At 40.5% G+C, this 21,595-nt stretch overlaps 1 protein-coding gene across 1 annotated transcript in view; it reads left to right on the top strand.

The window, feature by feature from the left end:
• Nucleotides 1-21,595, top strand: part of B3GAT2 (beta-1,3-glucuronyltransferase 2) — a 185,874-nt gene that overhangs the window by 102,719 nt on the left and 61,560 nt on the right. The window contains exon 2 of the mRNA XM_075862012.1: nt 8,215-8,359. Coding sequence (XP_075718127.1) covers nt 8,215-8,359 — 145 coding nt within the window. The remainder of the gene's footprint in view (nt 1-8,214; nt 8,360-21,595) is intronic.

The following is a 21,595-nucleotide window of genomic DNA, read 5'->3' as shown; positions in this document are numbered from 1 at the left end:
TGGCACCTACACTCCGAGCAAAAGCTGAATTTAAAGAATTTTCTGAGTTTTACTTAAAAGTGTATATTTACTATCGATCACTATTTTACAGGTTATATATAGTTATAATCTACATAAAAAGTTGAGTCGTTTTGTGAATACAATGCTTTACTTATGCTGTACTAATCTTAAATTACATCTTGTATAGTCCAGAGCTGCATTCACAATTCTGCAATATACAGTTTAAATTTCCCAGCATTCCTTGTTGGTTTAGTATTCGCACAGAACTTGCTCTGATGATTTGTAGTTAGGACGTGTCACTAGGCCCTGTATTCTAATGTAGTAAAAATTGTATGTCTGTATCTATAGGAAAAAATGCATGTATCTGTAAACGCTCCAAAATGATGTACAAATGTGTACATATAGTTAAACTATAGATGTTACACTTAAATGTCGGACTTATTCTGCATGGAATATATGCTACAAATGGCCCACATTATTTTTATTCAGTTAAAACAAAATTAATCCCCAATTGGCCACCTGCTAATTTAGATTTGGGAGACAGTTCAATGCTTTTCCTATTGCCAGGCTGAGGCTATCTAAAAACAGCCTCAGTCTCTATTGAGAAAATAGAGGTGGCTATAAATGTTGGCCTATATCCCTCTGGTAAATGGTTTTTGCAGCTGTTCAGCAGGCTTTTACCGGAATTACGTTCACTTGTTAAAGGAGCCATACCAATAATATATTAGATGATTGTCTTTTTATACATTTCCCAAATATAATTTATAGGGTTAGTTAAAGTTTCACATTGAATATTTCATGCCTTTAATGCATGAGGTCAATTTCATCATCCCTTCACTAAATATTCTGTCTATAATCTTCTGCTCAACAAGTTAAAAAATGGTGGAAAAGTTAAAATTACAACATTTATGTCTAATTGTCTTACAGATTATACTGCAGGTTTGTCGCAGAAAAAGATATTATAGTCCGATTAGAAACCTTATTAGAAGATATTTTTGCACAAACCTAAAATCCTCTAATAAATAGATCTGATGAGACTTATGCCACCCTTAGATATTACTGTTGCCAGTTCTTGCTGAAATATTTCAATATTCATGTAGATTTACTTGTGAATGCCAGTTTACAGTTTATATGTAGATAGTTTATCTTGCACTGGTCATTGTTTTATAGCTTCTACCCTTTTTGATGCCTAAGGGCTTAATCACACGTACATAGAATACATCCGTGTAACGGCTATTAAAACAACGGCCTTCACACGGATGCATGTATTTCAGTGGGAAAGTTCACACGGCTGTTGTTTGAATGGACCGTGTGAGGGAGCCATTGAAAAATAGAATATATCCTATTTTCTTCCGTTTTCACAGATTCCTCGATAGACTAAAGTCTATGGGGATCCATGAAAACTATAAACACACGGGCGCAACTCAGACGTGAAAAACGGTAGTTCGTATGAATCGACCTAAGGCAAAAAGTAAAATTGCCCCAAACTCTTCCCTAATTTGTAGATGGGAAAGTGAAGGGATGGACTGAATATATGTCACGATGCTGCCCCCTCTTATCAGGGAAACGTGCTGCCTAAGGCAGAGTTCTCACCTTGACTCATGGATTTAGCCCATTGCCCGGAGCTGAATTCAGATCTCTGCTGAACGCTAGTAAAATTAGGCAATTATGTGTAAACAGATGCACCCATAACACCTGATATCCCATAATACAGCATGTTCTCTGCTGAACTGAATTCTGGGATTTTACTGTTCGGTGCCCATTGTAATGTCCACAATTCCAAAGTGCTAATAGAAATACTGGTCAATTGGTGCTCATGAGGCTGCAGAAATGTAAATGTAAGAAGGTGAGGATCACTGCAGCGTATGTAATACAATGAATATGCAAAGTTGATTAACGTGTTATGTAGATGATATCTATAAATAAACAGTGCAGTAGTGTTCGAATCGGAATCCATTATTTTGATTGAAGATTTTGTTGCATTATTTACGTTTTTCATTACAGTTCTAATAGTTTTCACATTATATAATATATACTTATATTATAGATATATATAATTTGTAATTTACAGGTTATAATTAAGATGGTATTACTAAGTAGAATAATGATTAAGTTGTTTAGTAGCATCTTATTTTACCTGGGAGTGATTCTGCCTTTGGTTCAACATAGCAGCATAACCTAACAAACCGTCATATGGTTTTATTGTGTATAGTATTTACTTGTATCTTTATTGATTGTTTATTATCGATCTATCTTTCAACATTTTTCTCTAAGGCCAAACACATAAATGTATGTTCAAAGGAGACCATCAGTCTCAAATGTTCCTGGAAATCCTATCAGTGAAAAATGAATAAACACTTCAAGATGCTGAAAAGTCTGAAAAGGTTTTACAAATGGGAGGCACACATCTCATATCCCTTTGCTTTCATGCCAGATTTCACATTTAGAGCTAAGAGGTTTTTCTTCCTATAGGAGGAATCATTTTTATATTTTTTTAGATTCTCTTTACTGAAAAAAAAATTTCTACAGACAAAATGAACCCAACCTTCCCTTACACTTGACACTGAAGAAGAAACTATTTTTTTTTTTGTAGGATTCATTCAAAGACCCCTTTTATTTTTAAACACGTCATTCTTTCCAATTATGAACAACTGCCACGTTTCACACTAAGGGTATGTTCACACGGCAGCGTCCGTTACGGCTGAAATTACAGTGCTGTTTTTAGGAGAAAACAGCACTGTAATTTTAGCCGTAATGGCATGTGCAGGCGTCTTTCGCTGCGTCCATTACGGACGTAATTGGAGCTGTTTTTCCATGGAGTCCATGGAAAATGGCTCAATTTACGTCTGAAGAAGTGACAGGCACTTCTTTGACGCGGGTGTCTTTTTTACGCGCCGCCTTTTGACAGCGGCGCGTAAAAAAATGACCGTCGGCACAGAACATCGTAAGACCCATTCTAATGAATGGGCAGATGTTTGCCGACGCTTTTGAGCCGTATTTTCAAACGTAATTCAGGGGGCTAAAACGCCCGAATTACGTCCGTAAATAGTGTGTGTGAGCCCAGCCTAAATAATTTGGGACACTATTCATTCCCAACATTTCATTGATGGGTTACAATTTGAGATCCACAATTTAAAAATTAAAAATGGCCCCAAAGAAAAGAGCTCTAGAAATGGCAAACCTATAATTAGAAGACATTTTCATCCAATTCCCAAGGTCAAACGGAATACTGTTTACATCTGCGTTGGGGGTCCCGTTCTGAAGTTCCGTCGGAGGTTTCCATTTTCATCACCATTGATTTCAATGGTGACGGATCTGGTGCACGTGGTTTCCGTTTGTCTCTGTTGTGCACCGGACCCGTCGTTTTGCCGGAAGCAATAGCGAAGCAATAGAGTAGTCAACTACTCTTAGGACCGTAGATTTCTGCCCTAAACGGACCCATTAATTTCTATTGACCACGGACACCTTCCCGCATATTTCCGGGAAGGTGTCCGGGCCGTAGAAAGCCCCTGCAAAAGATAGGACATTCATTGCTTGATTAATTATAACCTTCAATGCCATTCATCGATAAATAGGCATCTAGCCTTTTTTTAAATGCAGACATAATATCTGCCATCACTACTTCTTGGGGTAGGGCATTCCATAGCTTGACCACTCTAACTGTAAAGAACCCTTTTCTATATTGATATCTGTAACCCCTTTCTTCCACACAAAATGGGTGTCCCCTTGTCATTTGTAGAGTCCTTGGAAGGAACAGATCATGTGCTAGTTCTCTGTATTGACCACACATATACTTATACACAGGGGCGTAACTAGGAAAGACTGGGCCCCATAGCAAACTTTTGACTGGGGCCCCCCTCCGCTGGGTATCACACAACCCCCCATGTAGATAGTGCCTCCCTATAGATTCCACCACACAGCGCCCCCTATAGATAGCACCATACACAGCCCCCTGTAGATAGCGCCATACACAGCCCCCTGTAGATAACGCCTTACAGCCCCCCTGTAGATAACTCCATACAGCCCCCCCTGTAGATAGCGCCATACATCCCCCCTGTAGATAACGCCATACAGCCCACCTGTAGATAACGCCATACAGACCCCCTGTAGATAATGCCATACAGCCCCCCTGTAGATAACGAGTTACAGCCCCAAATCCCCCTGTAGATAACGCCATACAGCCCGCCTGTAGATAACGCCATACAGACACCCTCTGTAGATAACGCCATACAGACCCCCCTGTAGATAACGCCATACAGACCCCCCTGTAGATAACACCATACAGACCCTACCTGTAGATAACGCCATACAGACCCCCTGCTGTAGATAATGCCATACAGACCGCCCCCTGTAGATAACGCCATATAGCCCGCCTGTAGATAACGCCATACAGACCCCCCTGTAGATAACGCCATACAGACACCCTCTGTAGATAACGCCATACAGACCCCCCTGTAGATAACGCCATACAGACACCCCTGTAGATAACACCATACAGACCCTACCTGTAGATAACACCATACAGAACCCCTCCTGTAGATAACGCCATACAGACCGCCCCCTGTAGATAACGCCATATAGCCCCCCCCCCCAAAAAAAACGGCCTATAGTTTGTCCAACAAAAGAGATGTATCCCCTATCCACCGGATAGGGGATACACGTGTGATCGCTGGCAGCGATAAGGAGAACAGGGGACCGAAAGTCCCCCGAAGTTCTGCATGACAAACCTCGGACTTCCGGCGTCTGCACAGTTCAATAAAAATGAAAGGAGCGCTGGTCACGCATGCGCACAAGCGCGACCGGTGCGCAAGTCATTTCTATGGAGCTGCAGACAGACCCCGGAAGTCCGAGGTTTGTCATGGAGAACTTCGGGGGATGCATGTCTTTTGTAGGAACACTTCAGTGGTGTCACTCTGAAGAAGCCATAGCAGCTGCTAGCGGAGCCTCCGGCCATTCTGGCCCCGTAGCAGCCGCTACAGCTGCTATAGCGGTAGTTACGCCACTGCTTATAAATGTTAATAAGATCACCTCTTAGACGTCTTTTTTCCAAGCTGAACAAGCCCAATTTTTCTAGCCTTTCATTGTAAGCGACACCTCCCATCCCATTTAATAATCTAGTTGCCCACCTTTGAACCCTCTCCAGTTCTCCTATATCTTTTTTACAGTGTGGAGCCCAAAACTGAATTCCATATTCAAGATGTGGCCTTACAAGGGATTTATAGAGGGGTAATATTACATTTGAATCACAGGTTTTTATCTCTCTTTTTATACATCCTAAAATCCTATTTGCTTTTTGCAGCTGCTGCTTGACATTGAGTACTGCTGCTTAGCTTATTTGTTACAAGAATATCCAGGTCCTTCTCTTGTTCAGTTATCCCCAGTTTTATTCCATTTAATGTATATGAATTAATGCTATTATTGCGTCCTAGGTGCATTACTTTACATTTATCAACATTAAATTTCATCTGCCATGTTTTTGCCCATGCTGCCAGCTTATCTAGGTCTTTCTGTAATATTTTATAGTCAAGTTAAGTTTTAAGTATCCTACAAAGTTTTGTATGTTTAGAAAAAATTTACACTTTGCTATCAATCCCATCCACAAGGTCATTAATAAAGAGATTAAAAAGAAATGAGCCCAACACAGATCTTTGTGGACCCCGCTGCGGACTTCCGCCCATTTTGAATAAGTTTCATTTACAGCGACACTTTGTATTCTGCCCCTTAACCAATTCTTTACCCACTTGCATATGTGGTCCTCCAATCCCTGTGTCTGTAGCTTCAGAACAAGACTGTTGTATGGAACAGTATCACATTCTTTTGCTAAATCCAAATGAATCACTTCAGCCACATAGAAAAAGAGCATGTTAGTTAGGCATGACCTGTTTTTCATGAATCCATGCTGGTTATCAGTTATTAGACTTTTCTCTGCTATATACTTTTGTAGTTCATCTCTTAGAAAACCCTCAAATATTTTGCATAGCACAGATGTCAAACTTACTGGACGGTAGTTACTCAGTTCCAACTTTTTACCCTTCATAAACATTGGTATAACATCAGTCGTCCTCCAATCCTGTGGCACTGATCCTGTTACAAGTGAGTCTAAGAAGATGAGATACAATGGTCTGTCCAATACTGAGCTTAATTCCCTTAATACTCGTGGATGTATGCTGTCTGGGTCAGGGGATTTATCAATATTTAATTTGCTCAGACGCAGCTGTATTTCCTCCTGTGTTCAACAGATAATATTGGGTGGAGAACCTTTATTACTGTCCCCCTGAATATCTGGTACTGGCAGCTCATCAGTAAACACCAAGCAAAAGTACATATTTAATATCTCAGCCCTCCCATTGTCCTCTACAATTATATTCCCATGCTCATCTTTAAGATATTATCAGATTTCTTCTTTTTGACATGTCCTATCTTTTGCTTTTTACAGACCGTGCTCCCATTATTTATATGGGAGCATGGGCCAAAAATGCAGGTGGCTGTCCACGGGCAGCCAGCGGTTGGCCATGCCCGTAATCACGGACAATGATTACGAGCACGGCCGTGTGCATGAGGCCAATGTGATGATTTTACTGACTAATCCAAAGTCGAGAATAGTGTTCGCAATTTTTTTCTGTGCATCTCACCGCATCTTTCAATTGCATATATCTACTGTATAAATCCTTTTTTTGGAACCTGAAATTCCTTTTTCAAAGTGTCAAAATCCTTCAAAATACCTTCATTAAAAACTTCTCCAAATCTATGTACACCTAACTTCACCCATGGCTGATAATCCCTAATTTTTTTAATTTCTGGGTAATGTACATTCTCCCAGATAGGAGTACAGGAAATTGCCCATGTAACCCCTTGCATTTCATGAAACCATTAGCAACCATGGTGCATCATCTTTCCTAATACACCCTCATGCTTTAAATTTCCTGATTCCAACAGCCCTATGATACTCCAAACTATTTTTATATTTCTTCAGTAACTGTTGAAAAAGCGACTTCTTATTATACAAAATGTATTTCAATTGTATTGCTATAAAATACAGACTGAAGAGATATTTTTTTTTATCTCGTCATTGTTAACATGAGAAAAATTAGGCAAGAAACACTCAATACATAACTGAAGTGCTGTTTGTTTACCAACTCTAATACTATTCAAGTACACAGTAATTAAAAAACAAACAAACAGGTCTGTAAAGTTTTTCTATTAGTACATGCACGGACACATGTGGAGGGAAACTTCTCATTTATATGCAATCTACCTCCAAAATCTCTTTATTTCAAGGATCTCAATGGTACATGAAATTACAAAAGCTGACTATTATTTTTCTCTTTTAGAGTGATGATTGCAGTGGTTACTTCTTTGTCACTTATACAGTCATAGGTTGGAAACAATCATTATAATCATTCAGTGAAAGAATATAAGAATATATTCATACATTGGGTTCCATATTCACGATTTATACCACCTATGGTCATGGACATGCCATGATTTGCAAAATTTAACGTCTTGTTTGCCTGTGACTGGAGCTTACATGATACTCATCAGCACTTGGGAGCTGTCTTGTCAGAGGTTACATTGAATCAATAGGTATTAAGTAGTGTCAAAGGAAAACACTAGCAGATGTTCAGCTAAAATGGGATTTCTGGGAACGTAGTGATTTTATTAAACTTTTGTACAAGGCCCTTATTAAAAAAATAAAGCTGTGATATGTATGTACACAAAACATGGCCTGTGATGTGTCATCCATAGAGGGTAACAGAAGAAATCCAGAAGCATTGTTTATATACAGGACAAAACTTGTACTTGCCAGTTGTGTATTGGTTCCAACACCCCCTTTGTCTACATGCAAAAATCTAAATGCAGCAGCGTACCAGTAGTTGTGAAAATGGGGTATTTGTATTTACCCTTAAATTTGACCGTACAAGAGATCTTTTTCGGACACCCTAAGTCCATAGTTGAAATATACACAGGGCAAGGGCCATTGGATGCTGGGTAATGGGACTATGTCACATGAGCATTGGATGTGAGATTTCTATGGGTATAATGGGGGGCAACCTGAAAGACTGTGCAGTCATGTGTCCCACAATTATAAAGCAAAGTAGAATGCTACATTGGCCAAAATAAATTTTAACTGTCTCCAGATATAAAAATAAAATAAAAAAATGAACAGTAAAATGTTTACTAAATAAATTTTATATGAATATTTCCTCTTTACAGATGCGCACAACTACGAAAGTCTCAGTATGGCCAGTGGGCCTTGTAGGCGGCCGGCGATATGAACGTCCAATTGTCGAGAATGGAAAGGTTGTGGGTTGGTACACAGGATGGCGAGCAGACAGGCCTTTTGCCATTGACATGGCAGGTAAGTGACATATGGTAAAATATAAACCGTATTTCATGCACTTACACAAACACAATTCACAAGAACTATTTATTGTCATCTTTCATGTCAAGAAAATAATATACTACAGATAGGGGTTTTGTATGAATCTCCAAGTATCATAGAATTAACAGAAAATGAAATATTAGGGCAAATATAGGAAGCAGAATACAAAATACAAATACAGTAACAAGATATGAAATTGCCCTTCCAATAGAAGGAGGAAGGTTTCTGGCATCATAATAAAACATTACCATATTTTCAGCTCGAAGAATGGAAACACTATTTGGTACTTTTTTTTTTTTAAGAACGTTTCATTGGCTAAAATCAGGAAAAAATTAGTTAAGTAATCACAAAGAAAATAGTAAAGAATAAAAAAAAATTCTTATATATAGTCACAAACTCATCTCAAAATAATTTCAGAGCAAGTAAACACACCTGCCATATGCTTAAAGCACTATGCATTCAAGTTCTGGGCCCCCTGACAAGGCAAAATATGTGCTTATCCTTCTGCAGTCAAGAAAATTGTTCAGGATCACTGTGTCACCTGAATGCATTCACAAAAACTTTAAAACTTAGGGTGGTCTTACACGGCCCGACATGGGTCATGTAAATGAGCGTCAATCAACGAGACAGCTCGTTGATCGGCGCTCGTTTGCTCCTTTCATAAGGAGCTAGTATGGGGACGAGCGCTCGTTACTACAATCGCTCGTCTTCATACATTTCTGTCATATTGGCAGCACGTCAAGGGAGATGTGCTGCCGACAACGATAATAGATTCGGCATTTAAAACTATACATTCAACTATACATTCATCGGCTGATCGTTGCCCTGGGGCAATTATCGGGAACGAGCGTTCTGTGAACGCTCATTTGCCCGATGTAAAAGGGCCCTTAGTTTTGAGGTTATTACCTAGTTTTTCTGGTGGTGGAAGGTGACTTAAAGAGGCTCTGTCACCAGATTTTCAAACCCCTATCTCCTATTGCAGCAGATCGGCGCTGCAATGTAGATAACAGTAACGTTTTTTGTTTTTTTTTAAAACGAGCATTTTTGGGCAAGTTCTGACCATTTTTATATTTATGCAAATGAGCCTTTCTTATGTACAACTGGGCGTGTTTAAAGTTATGTCCAACTGGGCGTGTATTGTGTTCGTTACATCTGGGCGTTTTTACTTGTTTTACTAGCTGGGCGTTGTGAATAGAAGTGTATGATTCTGACGAATCAGCATCATCCACTTCTCTTCGTTACCACCCAGCTTCTGGCAGTTCACAGACACACAGCGTGTCCTCGCTCATCCGACGCGATGAAGTTCCTGTGGGAGGAAGTGAGTGACGTCACAGCGTGATCTCGCGAGGACACGCTGTGTGTCTGTGCACTGCCAGAAGCTGGGTGGTAACGAAGAGAAGTGGATGATGCCCGTGATTTTCGGGTCGGCCGGCCACGGAGTGACACCCGCGAGCCACCCGCAAATCGCGGGCCGTGCACATGGCCGCGTGGATTATTTCCTATGAGCCTGGACTGCAGAACACGGCCGTAATAAAACATGTCTGTTCTTTCTGCGGTCCAGGCTCCTGGGCCATGCACGGACCGTGGAAACTACGGTCGTGTGCATGAGCCCATAGAAATGAATGGGGCCGCAATTCTCCCGTGGATTTTTGGGGGAATTGCGGCCGCAAAAGCACGTTCGTGTGCATGGGGCCTTAATGTCTAATTGTTTATTGGATGTGATACGTGTTAAAATATATGGAATATAGATTTATTAATATTATATTTAAGTTAGATAGCATAAAACCAGACCAGACGGGCACATACTGTGCCAAATGAATCATTCTTTTTTCCAGACACTTTCAAAACTGTTGAGTATAATGTGAAAAGTGTCTAGAACAAATAATAAATTTGGAGCACAGCATGTACGCCAGTATTCTGGCACATTTTGCTTAGTAAATCTCTCCCATTATTTACAAGGAAATATACCAGAAAAAAATAAATGGGGAATATTTATTAATAGTTAGACAGGATAGAACTAGACCAAACAGGCGAAAACTGTATGATAAATTTGGTGCATCTTGCTAGATATGTTAGACAGTTCTCTTCCTGGCGCTACCTCATGGCTGGAGTCATTTTCACCAATATTTTGCGCCATTTTTTTGACTTGTCTTAGCCACGCCCCCTTTTCTAGACATCAACTGAAAAGTGTCTAATTTGGAGCACTCGATATACACCAGAATTCTGGCACATTTTGTTTTATAAATCTCTAACAGTGTGTACAGTTTTGATCTGTACTATCCAAGAAATATTGAGCCATTGGAAGTTGTGATGGATAATTCTTTATTTTTTTTAAAAAGTGGTTGGGAGGACTTTCTTAAAATGTGATCACTAGCTATCCATAGTAATACTTATATACAGTACATATAATAGTCCCATTAAAGTTGGGTTTTCTTTCTTCTGGTTAAACACAAATACATAAATAAGTGGATTTTTTTAATAATAGATGTAAATCTCATGTAGAATGTTCTATCTTTTCCATGTAACCATTATTTCTAACTATGTCTGTGGTTGCAACTTCTGAATCTTTCGAAATGATCATTCCAGTATAGTAATTTGATAATGAACATTTTTATTCCATCACTGTATCATTTCTATGAATGGCCTCTGAGAAGCAATCATTGGAACATGGTAATTGCTATACAACTCATCTTTCACTCCTATAATTCTTTTACTAGCGTAAACACAGATATACGGCTATATTAGATTCAACTGCAGTATATTTGCTGGTTAATACAGAATCATTGTTCTACATGCAGTAGAATAAACATATTGTAGCAGAATATTTTCAAGGTTGATAATAGGTGAAACCTTTTAATATCTTCCATAGATATTATTCTATTTAAATTGTGTTATAAGCATGGGTGAGTCACCATGAGAATGTTCAATGGTCAAGTTCAAATGCCAAATCTTCACTTGGCTCTGTGAGCAGCATTTAGTTGAAATGCAGAATAGTCTAGTAAAATCAGCTCACACTCTTTATTCTCTTATATTATTATTAACATTCACCTTTAGCACTAACACATTATTATTTAACTGTATGTGCTGTCAGATGTAGTACAATGCAGGTAATGTATGCTATTTATACTTAAAGAAGATGCCACACATCCACTGACAGAGGATATACACAGCGGGCTGCTGTCAGAAAATGTAACGTGGTCAAAATACCCTTGTCTTGGCTTATTGTAATACTCACGCTGGCAGAACATGGCAGCCATTATTCTAAGGGCGATTCCTCTATGGAAATTCTTTGACATACGGGTTCATTATATGGTATTGTAGTTCCCACACTGGCTATATAAGGATGCACACCTTTATTGTTTTATTCGGAATAAATGCTGTGAGACAAGTGATTTGCCGGTAGAGCACTTTACACGTCTGCCTTAAGTTAAATAGAAGCCTGGAGGCTAAAAGAGATAAGGATTCTATTAATATACAGCCTTATTCTAGTGCTTGAAAGCCAAGTCCTCTGTACATTGTCTGTCAGTAATAAATAATATAATAAAATGTACATGTATGAGTAATAGTTTATCTAAATACAAGAACTGTTTTATATCGGGTGTCTAAATCCGCAGCTCATCAGTGTAATCATTTAGGCCTCGTGCACACTTCCGCCACAGTTTTCACGGCCGTTTGTGACGGATCCGTGTGCCCGTTTTAGCAGCCGTGTGCACTCTCGTGTGCACTCCGTGTTTCCGTTTCTGTGCGCTGAGCATGGTACTGTCCAGGGTGCTGAAAGAGTTAATGGGCTGCACTGATTGGTGGTAACTCTTTCAGCACCCTGGACAGTACCATGCTCGGCGCGCGGAAAATAAAATTTTAATGTAATAAAAAAAATAATCATACTTACATTCCTCCTGTCTGGCCTCCTGCGATGACATTTCATCCATGTCGCCGCTGCAGCCAATCACAGGCTGTAGTGGCGGTCAGGCACGTCAGGATGATGTCAGAAGGCCGGCCTCCAGGAATGACGCTTCATCCCACGTGACCGCCTCTGCAGCCCACCACAGGCTGCAGCGGCCTCTGCAGCCAATCACAGGCTGCAGCGGCCTCTGCAGCCAATCACAGGCTGCCGCGTCAGAAAAGAAGGCCGGACTGGAGGAAGAAGAGGGACAAGTCACCAGACAATGACCGGGTACTTATGAAATGCTTTTTTTTTTTTTTTTTAAATCAGCAGCCTCTTTTCTCTATCAGTGATTAATAGAGACAAGTGGCTGTCGATTAGTGTAATATTTCTGTAATGTACTTCTGCCCGCCCGGCCGTTGCTAGGTAACAGCTCCGTCACACACGGACGGCACACGGATTGACTTGCATGGGCCTCACGGTCACGAAATCATGGACCAAAGTAGGACATGCTCTACATTGGATCGGAACGGAGCAACGGGACCGTCAAAAAAAACTGAAGTGTGCATGGCCCCATTGAAATGATTGGGTAAGGGTGCTAGCCGTCAGAAAACGGCTAGCACCCTGAAGGTAAAAACTGAAGTGGGCATGGGGCCTTAGGGGTTCTTTTTAGGTTTTTTTGCACCTAAATAAGTTACTAAATTATATTATACATCCAACTATGAACATCATGTTTTTTGTGTCCACATTTTTTTTGCCAATTTCATAATATTTCTTCATAGTGATCAGAGGTCAATTTCTGATACAGATATCCAAATCACTCTTCTTTCCTTTACACAGTTATAGAGATAAATTGTAAAAATGTATCTGCCTGCAGCAGCCAATACATGGTGTTTACTGTATACAGAATGTACAATAAAACAAGCAATAGCAAAGAAACACAAAGATGCAGCAGAAGATATGTGTGCTGCTTCTATGTACATTTAATAGGTTGAACAAAGTCTTAAATAACACACAGGGAGAGTGCTACATTATATATACAGTATATATACACTACCGTTCAAAAGTTTGGTGTCACCCAGACAATTTTGTGTTTTCCATGAAAACTCACACTTATATTTATCAAATGAGTTGCAAAATTACAAGAAAATATAGTCAAGACATTGACGAGGTTAGAAATAATGATTTTTATTTTAAATAATAATTTTCTCCTTCAAACTTTACTTTCGTCAAAGAATGCTCCATTTGCAGCATTGCAGACCTCTGGCATTCTAGCTGTTCATTTGCTGAGGTAATCGGGAGAAATTTCACCACATGCTTCCAGAAACCCCTCCCACAAGTTGGATTGGCTTGATGGGCACTTCTTGCGTACCATACGGTCAAGATGCTCCCACAACAGCTCTATGGGGTTGAGATCTGGTGACTGCGCTGGCCAATCCATTACAGATTAAAATACCAGCTGCCTGCTTCTTCCCTAAATAGTTCTTGCATAATTTGGAGGTGTGCTTTGGGTCATTGTCCTGTTGTAGGATGAAATTGGCTCCAATCAAGCGCTGTCCACAGGGTACGGCATGGAGTTGCAAAATGGAGTGATAGCCTTCCTTATTCAAAATCCCTTTTACCTTGTACAAATCTCCCACTTTACCAGCACCAAAGCAACCCCAGACCATCACATTACCTCCACCATGCTTGACATATGGCGTCAGGCACTCTTCCAGCATCTTTTCAGTTGTTCTGCGTCTCACAAATGTTCTTCTGTGTGATCCAAACACCTCAAACTTCGATTCGTCTATCCATAACACTTTTTTCCAATCTTCCTCTGTCCAATGTCTGTGTGCTTTTGCCCATATTATTCTTTTCCTTTTATTAGCCAGTCTCAGATATGGCTTTTTCTTTGCCACTCTGCCCTGGAGGCCAGCATCCCGGAGTCGCCTCTTCACTGTAGACGTTGACACTGGCGTTTTGCGGGTACTATTTAATGAAGCTACCAGTTGAGGACCTGTGAGGCATCTATTTCTCAAACTAGAGACTCTAATGTACTTGTCTTGTTGCTCAGTTGTGCAGCGGGGCCGCCCCCTTCTCTTTCTACTCTGGTTAGAGCCTGTTTGTGCTGTCCTCTGAAGTGAGTAGTACACACCGTTGTAGGAAATCTTCAGTTTCTTGGCAATTTCTCGCATTGAAGAGCCTTAATTTCTAAGAACAAGAATAGACTGTCGAGTTTCACATGAAAGCTCTCTTTTTCTAGCCATTTGGAGAGTTTAATCAAAACCCACAAATGTAATGCTCCAGATTCTCAACTAGCTCAAAGGAAGGTCAGTTTTATAGCTCCTCTAAATAGCAAAACTGTTCACAGTGGTGCTAACATAATTGCACAAGGGTTTTCAAGTGTTTTCTAATCATCCATTAGCCTTCTAACACAGTTAGCAAACACAATGTACCATTAGAACACTGGAGTGATGGTTGCTGGAAATGGGCCTCTATACACCTATGTAGATATTGCATTAAAAACCAGACGTTTGCAGCTAGAATAGTCATTTACCACATGTATAGAGAGTATTTCTGATTAATTTAATGTTATCTTCATTGAAAAAAACTGTGCTTTTCTTTCAAAAATAAGGAAATTTCTAAGTGACCCTAAACTTTTGAGCGGTAGTGTATATATATAACTCTAGTGTGTAGAGCAATTTTGGAATAGGAGGAATGCATTCATTTTTCTCAATTTGAGCTGACAACAAGATGCAGATTGAGAGGAATGCCTCCAATGTATTTAAATAAAAGTCATCATTCTTTTAGTTCGGAGATGTAAATGACTTACATTGGGGGGAATTTCTCCAAAGAATGTGGGAGATATATACATCTTAAATTTTTGAGCTGTAAACGAGACTCATATTAGTAGAGATGCTACCAATAAATGTAGGAGATATCGACATCTTTAATGTATGAGTTTGCAAATACAAATAAATAAATTTGAAAATAAACTCAAATATACATTGAATCGTCGGTGATGCCATCCCATATACCTTAAAAAGGGAGAACTTCTATTAATTTGTGTCTGCTGGAATAATATATTAGTCCTCCTATCCATAAGGGAATATATTGAATATCTATTTTCCCATCTACAGATTTGCATTCCAATACTGAGACTACAATACTTATAATTGGTAAAGGCAGTTCCTGTATTTATTTTTTAATTCACAATTGTCTGTCCTTAGTAAGGTTAAGAAAAACTTGTTTTAGCGTATATCAATAAGAAAATGTTTTGTTTTAAGTGTGAATATACATAACCAATCACCCAGTAAGGGCTCATTCAGACGAGCGTGTTCCTTGTCCATGTGCTGTCCGTTGAAATAACTGACAGCACACGGACCCATGCAAGTCAATGGGGCTATTCAGAAATGCATGATTTTTCACTCAGCAAGTGTCCTTTTCGTGAAATTCACTGTATGTCCTATATTGGTCTGTTTTTGCGGACATTGCGCCCGTTGAAGTCTATGGGTGCGTGAAAAACACAGATAGCACATCGACGACATCCGTGTGTTTCACGCACCAGTTGCTAAAGAAATGCAGAGAAATTAAAATTTAAAAAAAGGAAGTGTTGCAGAGGATAATCACAGATGTGAAAAACGGATGCCACACGCAGAGCACGCTGATGCCACATGGACATAAAATGTAAAAAATACAGTCGGTTTTTTTGCGCACGCAAATCGGACATGCTCGTGTGAATGTAGCCTAAGTGAGAATATGTCCTTTGGATTGTGTTCGCACAATCCTTGTATTTGAATATACTTTTTCTACGTACACTAATATGTCCTTTTTATAAGATATATGTGCTTTTAATAATTTTATTATTTTAACCCTTTAATGAGCAGCCTAATTTAAACCTTAATGACCAAGCTATTTTTTACGTTTTTCCATCGTCGCATTCCAAGAGCTATAACATTTTTATTTTTAAGTCGACATAGCTGTATAAGGTCTAGTATTTTGCGGGACAATTTGGGTTTTTCAATAGCACCATTTTGGGGTACATATAATTTATTGATTAACTTTTATTAAAAAAAATTGGGCGGGTAATAGAAAAAAACACACTTTTTTGCGTCTTACATTTACACCGTTTACCATGTGGTATAAATAACATAATAACTTTATTGCAACAATACCAAATTTATATAGATGTTGTATGTTTTACTACTATGACACAGTAAAATCTCTTTTTTTTCAAAATTATTTGTTTTTGTGTCTCAATATTTGAAGAGCCATCACTTTTTTATTTTTGCGCCGATGCAGCTGTATGAGGGCTTTTGTTTTGAGGGACGACTTTTAGTTTTTATTGGTACCATATTGGAGTACATGCAACTTTCTGATCACTTTTTATCAATTTTTTTTCACAGGATTCACAGAAAACAGCAATTTTTGCATTGTTTTTTATTGTATTTTTTACGGCGTTCGTCGAGTGGGTTAAATAATGTAATAACTTTATAGTTGGGGTCGTTACGGACACGGCGATAATGAATGTGTCTCATTTTTTTTTGTTTTTTAATAATAATGCAGTTTGTAAGGGGAAAAAGTGGGTTTTTAATTTTTTTCACTTTTTTATTTATTAACTTTGTTAAACTTTTTTTTTTTACTTTTTTACCAGTCCAACTAGGGGACTTCACTATGCGATCATCCAATCACTTTTATAATAGACTGCAATACTTCTGTCTGTGTAAAACGGACAGGCATCTGGCATGGCCTAGCAGGCATTAACTAGTAGGCCCCCTGGCTGCCATAGAAGACACCGACACCTGGCCATCACACGCAGGGTGCCAGTGGTGTGAGAGGGAGCTCCCTCCCTCTCTCCAAAATCTCAGATGCAACGCTCACTATTGAGTGCCGCATCTGAAGGGTTAAACAAGCGAGCAGGGATGCTGAGAGCAGGGAGATTTAATGGCTTTCTGCTCCATTTATTTATTCTGATGCAGCGCGGTAAAAAGGCTACTGCATCGGAATAAAGCCCGTTAGTGGCTGCTGTAAAAACCCTATGGGGTGGTCACTAATGGGTTAAATTGCATTACAGAAATATTGACTGTACTGTGACAACCTTGGAACACTTAGCTCACAGGATCGCCATCTCCCGGGTGAGATGGTTGGCACACATAGAAAGTTCACTCCAACTAATGGAATAAAAGTTTAAACCAGCCGCAGCTAGCTCTATTGTCTTCACCACAGCAAGCAGTGTTACAACAAAAGCATACAAAATAAACCCTAGGCCGTCCAGCCTCTAACTAACACATTCAGTGTCCCTCACTACGAGACACTGAGCCTTGTGCCCAGCCAGCACCTCACAACATAGGCAGCTTTACCTTACACGGTGGTGACTCTCACAGGCTAGCATGCCTGTCTTCCCCAGACTGAGAGCCCTTTGTGAACTGCACACACCTGAATTAAAGAGTCGTCTCAGTTGAAGTCTGTATGGAGTGGAAGCCCGCCCTTCTCCTTCACACTCCAGCAAACCAGGCCCTATTCCGGGCTTTACACCAAAGCAACAGCAGAGAAAACCCTCTCTGCTGTACATGCTCCCTGGTTGCTTAAAACCTGACAGTTTCTGCACTGTCCAGTAGCTGCACTACTACAGTACATATAAATGGACGGTTCTTAGCACACTTTTTGATCAAATTATATGAGCCATCTGCCACGATGAACAGATGGGCCCCTACACTTAACATAATACCTGTACAATAAGAGACTCACCTCTCTCTTGGGCCTATGCCTATAAAATATATTGAGGGTAGGTAGGAACAGACTTTATTTCACTCTGAATAATAAAAACAACATTTAACCGATGGGAGAAGTGCACTACCAAGATGGATTTGTGTTGATCTCCTACCCTCCAAAAACTTCATTCAAGTACTGGAATGCAGAAATCCGACTTACTCTAGCTCTTCACACCATCATCTCCTGCTTGGAGCAATGTCATGATCCACCACGTCTTCTGAATATAATTCCAACAGCCTCTAGCTAGGAATTCTCCTTTCCCGTAGACTTCTTGTCTTGTTAATATGTATAAAATCCTATGGAGTCATTTATAGAGATGCGTTAGGGATTTGGAGTGATATTTTATAACACAACAGCAGCTAGAAGTATTACATGTAGATGCTGTTGTATTACTAATATATTTATTTACCTCCTATGAACTTGACGTGTGTGTGTTAGGGAAATTTGATTGCGAGCCCCATTGGGGACAGGGTCTGATGTGACTAGTGAAAATCTCTATACAGTGCTGCAGAATGTTGGCGCTATATAAGCAACATGAAATAAATAAATATTATGACTTTCAATAAGAATTTTAGGTAATTTATTGCATGATATGCATAAATATATTTTATGTAATCATCTATGCATCTTTCCCTCAAACTCATTCTTACAACTTAATAAATAAATGTACTTTCCTGATTCTAAAACCTGTTTTCTGTGCATAAAATGGGATAAAATTCAACAGGAACTGGCCATGGTCCTGAAATGCTCAAAGATTTGCACTGTCTGAGAACCAGCCCTTTTTCTACATCGGCTTTTATTGTATGTTTTGTTTATAGCTTTTATATGCATAGTGTTATAAAAACATGGATGACAGGCAAAAGTAAGATTATTTTTATTATAATAATACATAAATATACTCTGACTGATGCATGGGAAATATATGAAAACAAGGAGCAAAAATGTATCCTGAGGTTATATATTGTGACGCAACAGACGGATGGAGCTTTAAATGCTTAGCTTAAGGGGAAAGTCACTGACATACATCTTTGGTAGATGAAGGCAGAAAAGCTCAAAATTGATCTCATCAATCTCAAAGTGTAAAGTTAAGCTCTCTTTCGCTCTCTGGCTGTCAGAAGACCGTGGTTGGGTGATCTTATGTGTGCATATATAAATATAATACTCCTGTGCTTCAATTTCAGATTTTGAGCTTCATGAACAGGTACCAGGATTCCTGCATTATATATATCATACATGTTAATCGACCTTCCTCATTGACATGTATATAAATAATTTATTTGTAATCAGTGTATTCAGAATTTAGAATAAGACAATTATACATAAACTTGTGGTGCCATATAGGGGCTGCTTACCTCTCAGAACATGATCCGTCACGGATCAATTCTGTCACTTCTCACTTCTGTAGTTCCATCCTCTTCCTGTACCCATCTGTGGCACAGAAATAGGAAATCACATGTGAGCAGCTGCTTACTGGCTGGTCACATGAAAGTACAGGAGGAGGACAGTGGGGATTGGTATAGTGGCTGGCGGTATTTTAAGCATCAATGTTTTTATTATTTTCTTTTTTTTTATAAATTCTTTTATTTATCAATTTTTCAAACATAACCCGTAAATGCAAAAAGAATATGCACCCATATAGTACTTCGGCACGCAGGCCGGCATATGTGGTCATCCTGTATGGTATGTATACAAACAGAGTATTGTCAAACATTAATTGGGGCTAGGCCCATGCATCCCGAACCTGCAGACATGCACTAAGGCCCACAGTGAAGCATATCTTAGAAGGGGGTATGAACAATGAAAGGAGAAAAGAGGAACGACAGGGGAGGGAAAGGAAGGGACGGGTTCTGATGTTATATGTCATGCAGAAAGTACAAATCAAGAGGCTACGATGTTCCTGAACTCCAGTGATGATTGAAACCTGACCCAATGATACCAGGTCTTGATGAACTTGGCGTGAGTACCTCTCATGGATGCCGTGAGATCCTCCATCCTCATAATCTCCTGTATCTTATTGAACCACATGCTGAGCAACGGCGCACCAAATTGTCTCCACAGCGCTGGTATGCAGGCCCTGGCAGCGTTTACCAGATGGTGGACCACAGGGCGACGATATGATATGATATGAGAACAGCGGAACCTCGCACAGATGGAGCAAGAAGAAGGCTGGTGTGCACGGGAGCGAGAAGTCCGTGAATTTAGAGGTGATACGCCACACTTCTGACCAAAAGTCAGTGAGCCTCGGGCACTCCCAAAAGACATGTAGAATCGTTCCCACCTGGTCACCACATCTCCAACACAGCGGGGAGACCGCCGGAATCATGGCATGTAGTCTGGAAGGCACCCTATACCAGCACGTTAAAATTTTAAATCCCGCTTCCTGATACCTGCTGGCCATGGATGATTTATGAGTCATCGTGTATACCCTATCTTGTTGCTCCGCTGAGAGTGCGATTCCCAAGTCCCTTTCCCACCGTAGCAAATATGTGGGTGAGGATAGGGTAGATGGGGAGATCAGTAGGGAGTATAGTCTGGATAGGGTGTGACGCATCGAGCCAGTGCCTAAGCAGAGGAGTTCAAACAGAGTTTTGTCCCGAGCATGTTCCGCAGGGTTAGGTAAGGACACCAGGAAGTGTCTCAACTGAGTGACCTGCCAAGGAGTAAGGGGGCAAGGATCTGTCAAAGATGTCAGTTGCGGGCCGGTCATCCATGACTCCCCGTGCACGTAATGAGAGGCGGGGCCCTTACCTGCCTGCAACCAGCTCCTAAATGGACCCCCCTCCCGCCCTGGAGGAAACGCCGGGTTACCCAAGACTGGAAACAAGGGGGACGGGGAAGGGGAGATCTCATTCCGGGGAAAGACCTTTGATGCAACTGCCAGTGAGGGCCCTATCGTCGGATGTGTCCTTGCTGTCAGAGGGGTATCCCTGCCCAGCCAAGGCAGTGCCTGTAGGGGGACAGCCATAGAAGACTGTTCCATCGACACCCATTGTTTGACCTCCGTGTGGCGGAACCAGTCCAGGATGCGCGTCAAGTGCGAGGCCTGGTGGTAGGAGATAAAGTCAGGGAGCCCCACGCCCCTTCACTCTTAGAGTGAAAAAGCGTGGAGCGGCCTATATAGGGCGGTTTCCCCACCCAAATGAAGCGGTGGAGCAAGGACAACAAAACTCGGAAGAAAGTGCGGGGAATGTGGATCGGTAGGGCTTGGAAAAAGTACAGTATCCGTGTGTAATGATGGGGGTAAGGAAACAGACAAGTGAGCCCTAATCTACCCGCCACTCAGTCCCTGCCTACTTGCAACGACCCGCCCTAGGCGACGGGGTACAACTGGGCGACGGTCCCTACGCTCAATAAGTGTACGACAGACAAACAGACAAGGGTACACAGAAGCAAGGGAAAAGGGGCAGTTGCCCACGGCAACACTGTGAGCAACAAGAGTGGTGAACAAGCCGAGTCAAACCAGGAGTGTACGAGGTACCAAACGCAGAGCAGGAGAGTAGTGAACAAGCCGAGTCAAACCAGGAGTTACGAGGTACCAAACGCAGAGCAGGAGAGTAGTCAGTAAGCCAGGGTCA

Source organism: Rhinoderma darwinii, chromosome 4, assembly GCF_050947455.1.
Source record: "Rhinoderma darwinii isolate aRhiDar2 chromosome 4, aRhiDar2.hap1, whole genome shotgun sequence".
Taxonomy (NCBI): Eukaryota; Metazoa; Chordata; class Amphibia; order Anura; family Rhinodermatidae; genus Rhinoderma; species Rhinoderma darwinii.
This window is presented reverse-complemented; position numbering and strand designations above follow the sequence as displayed.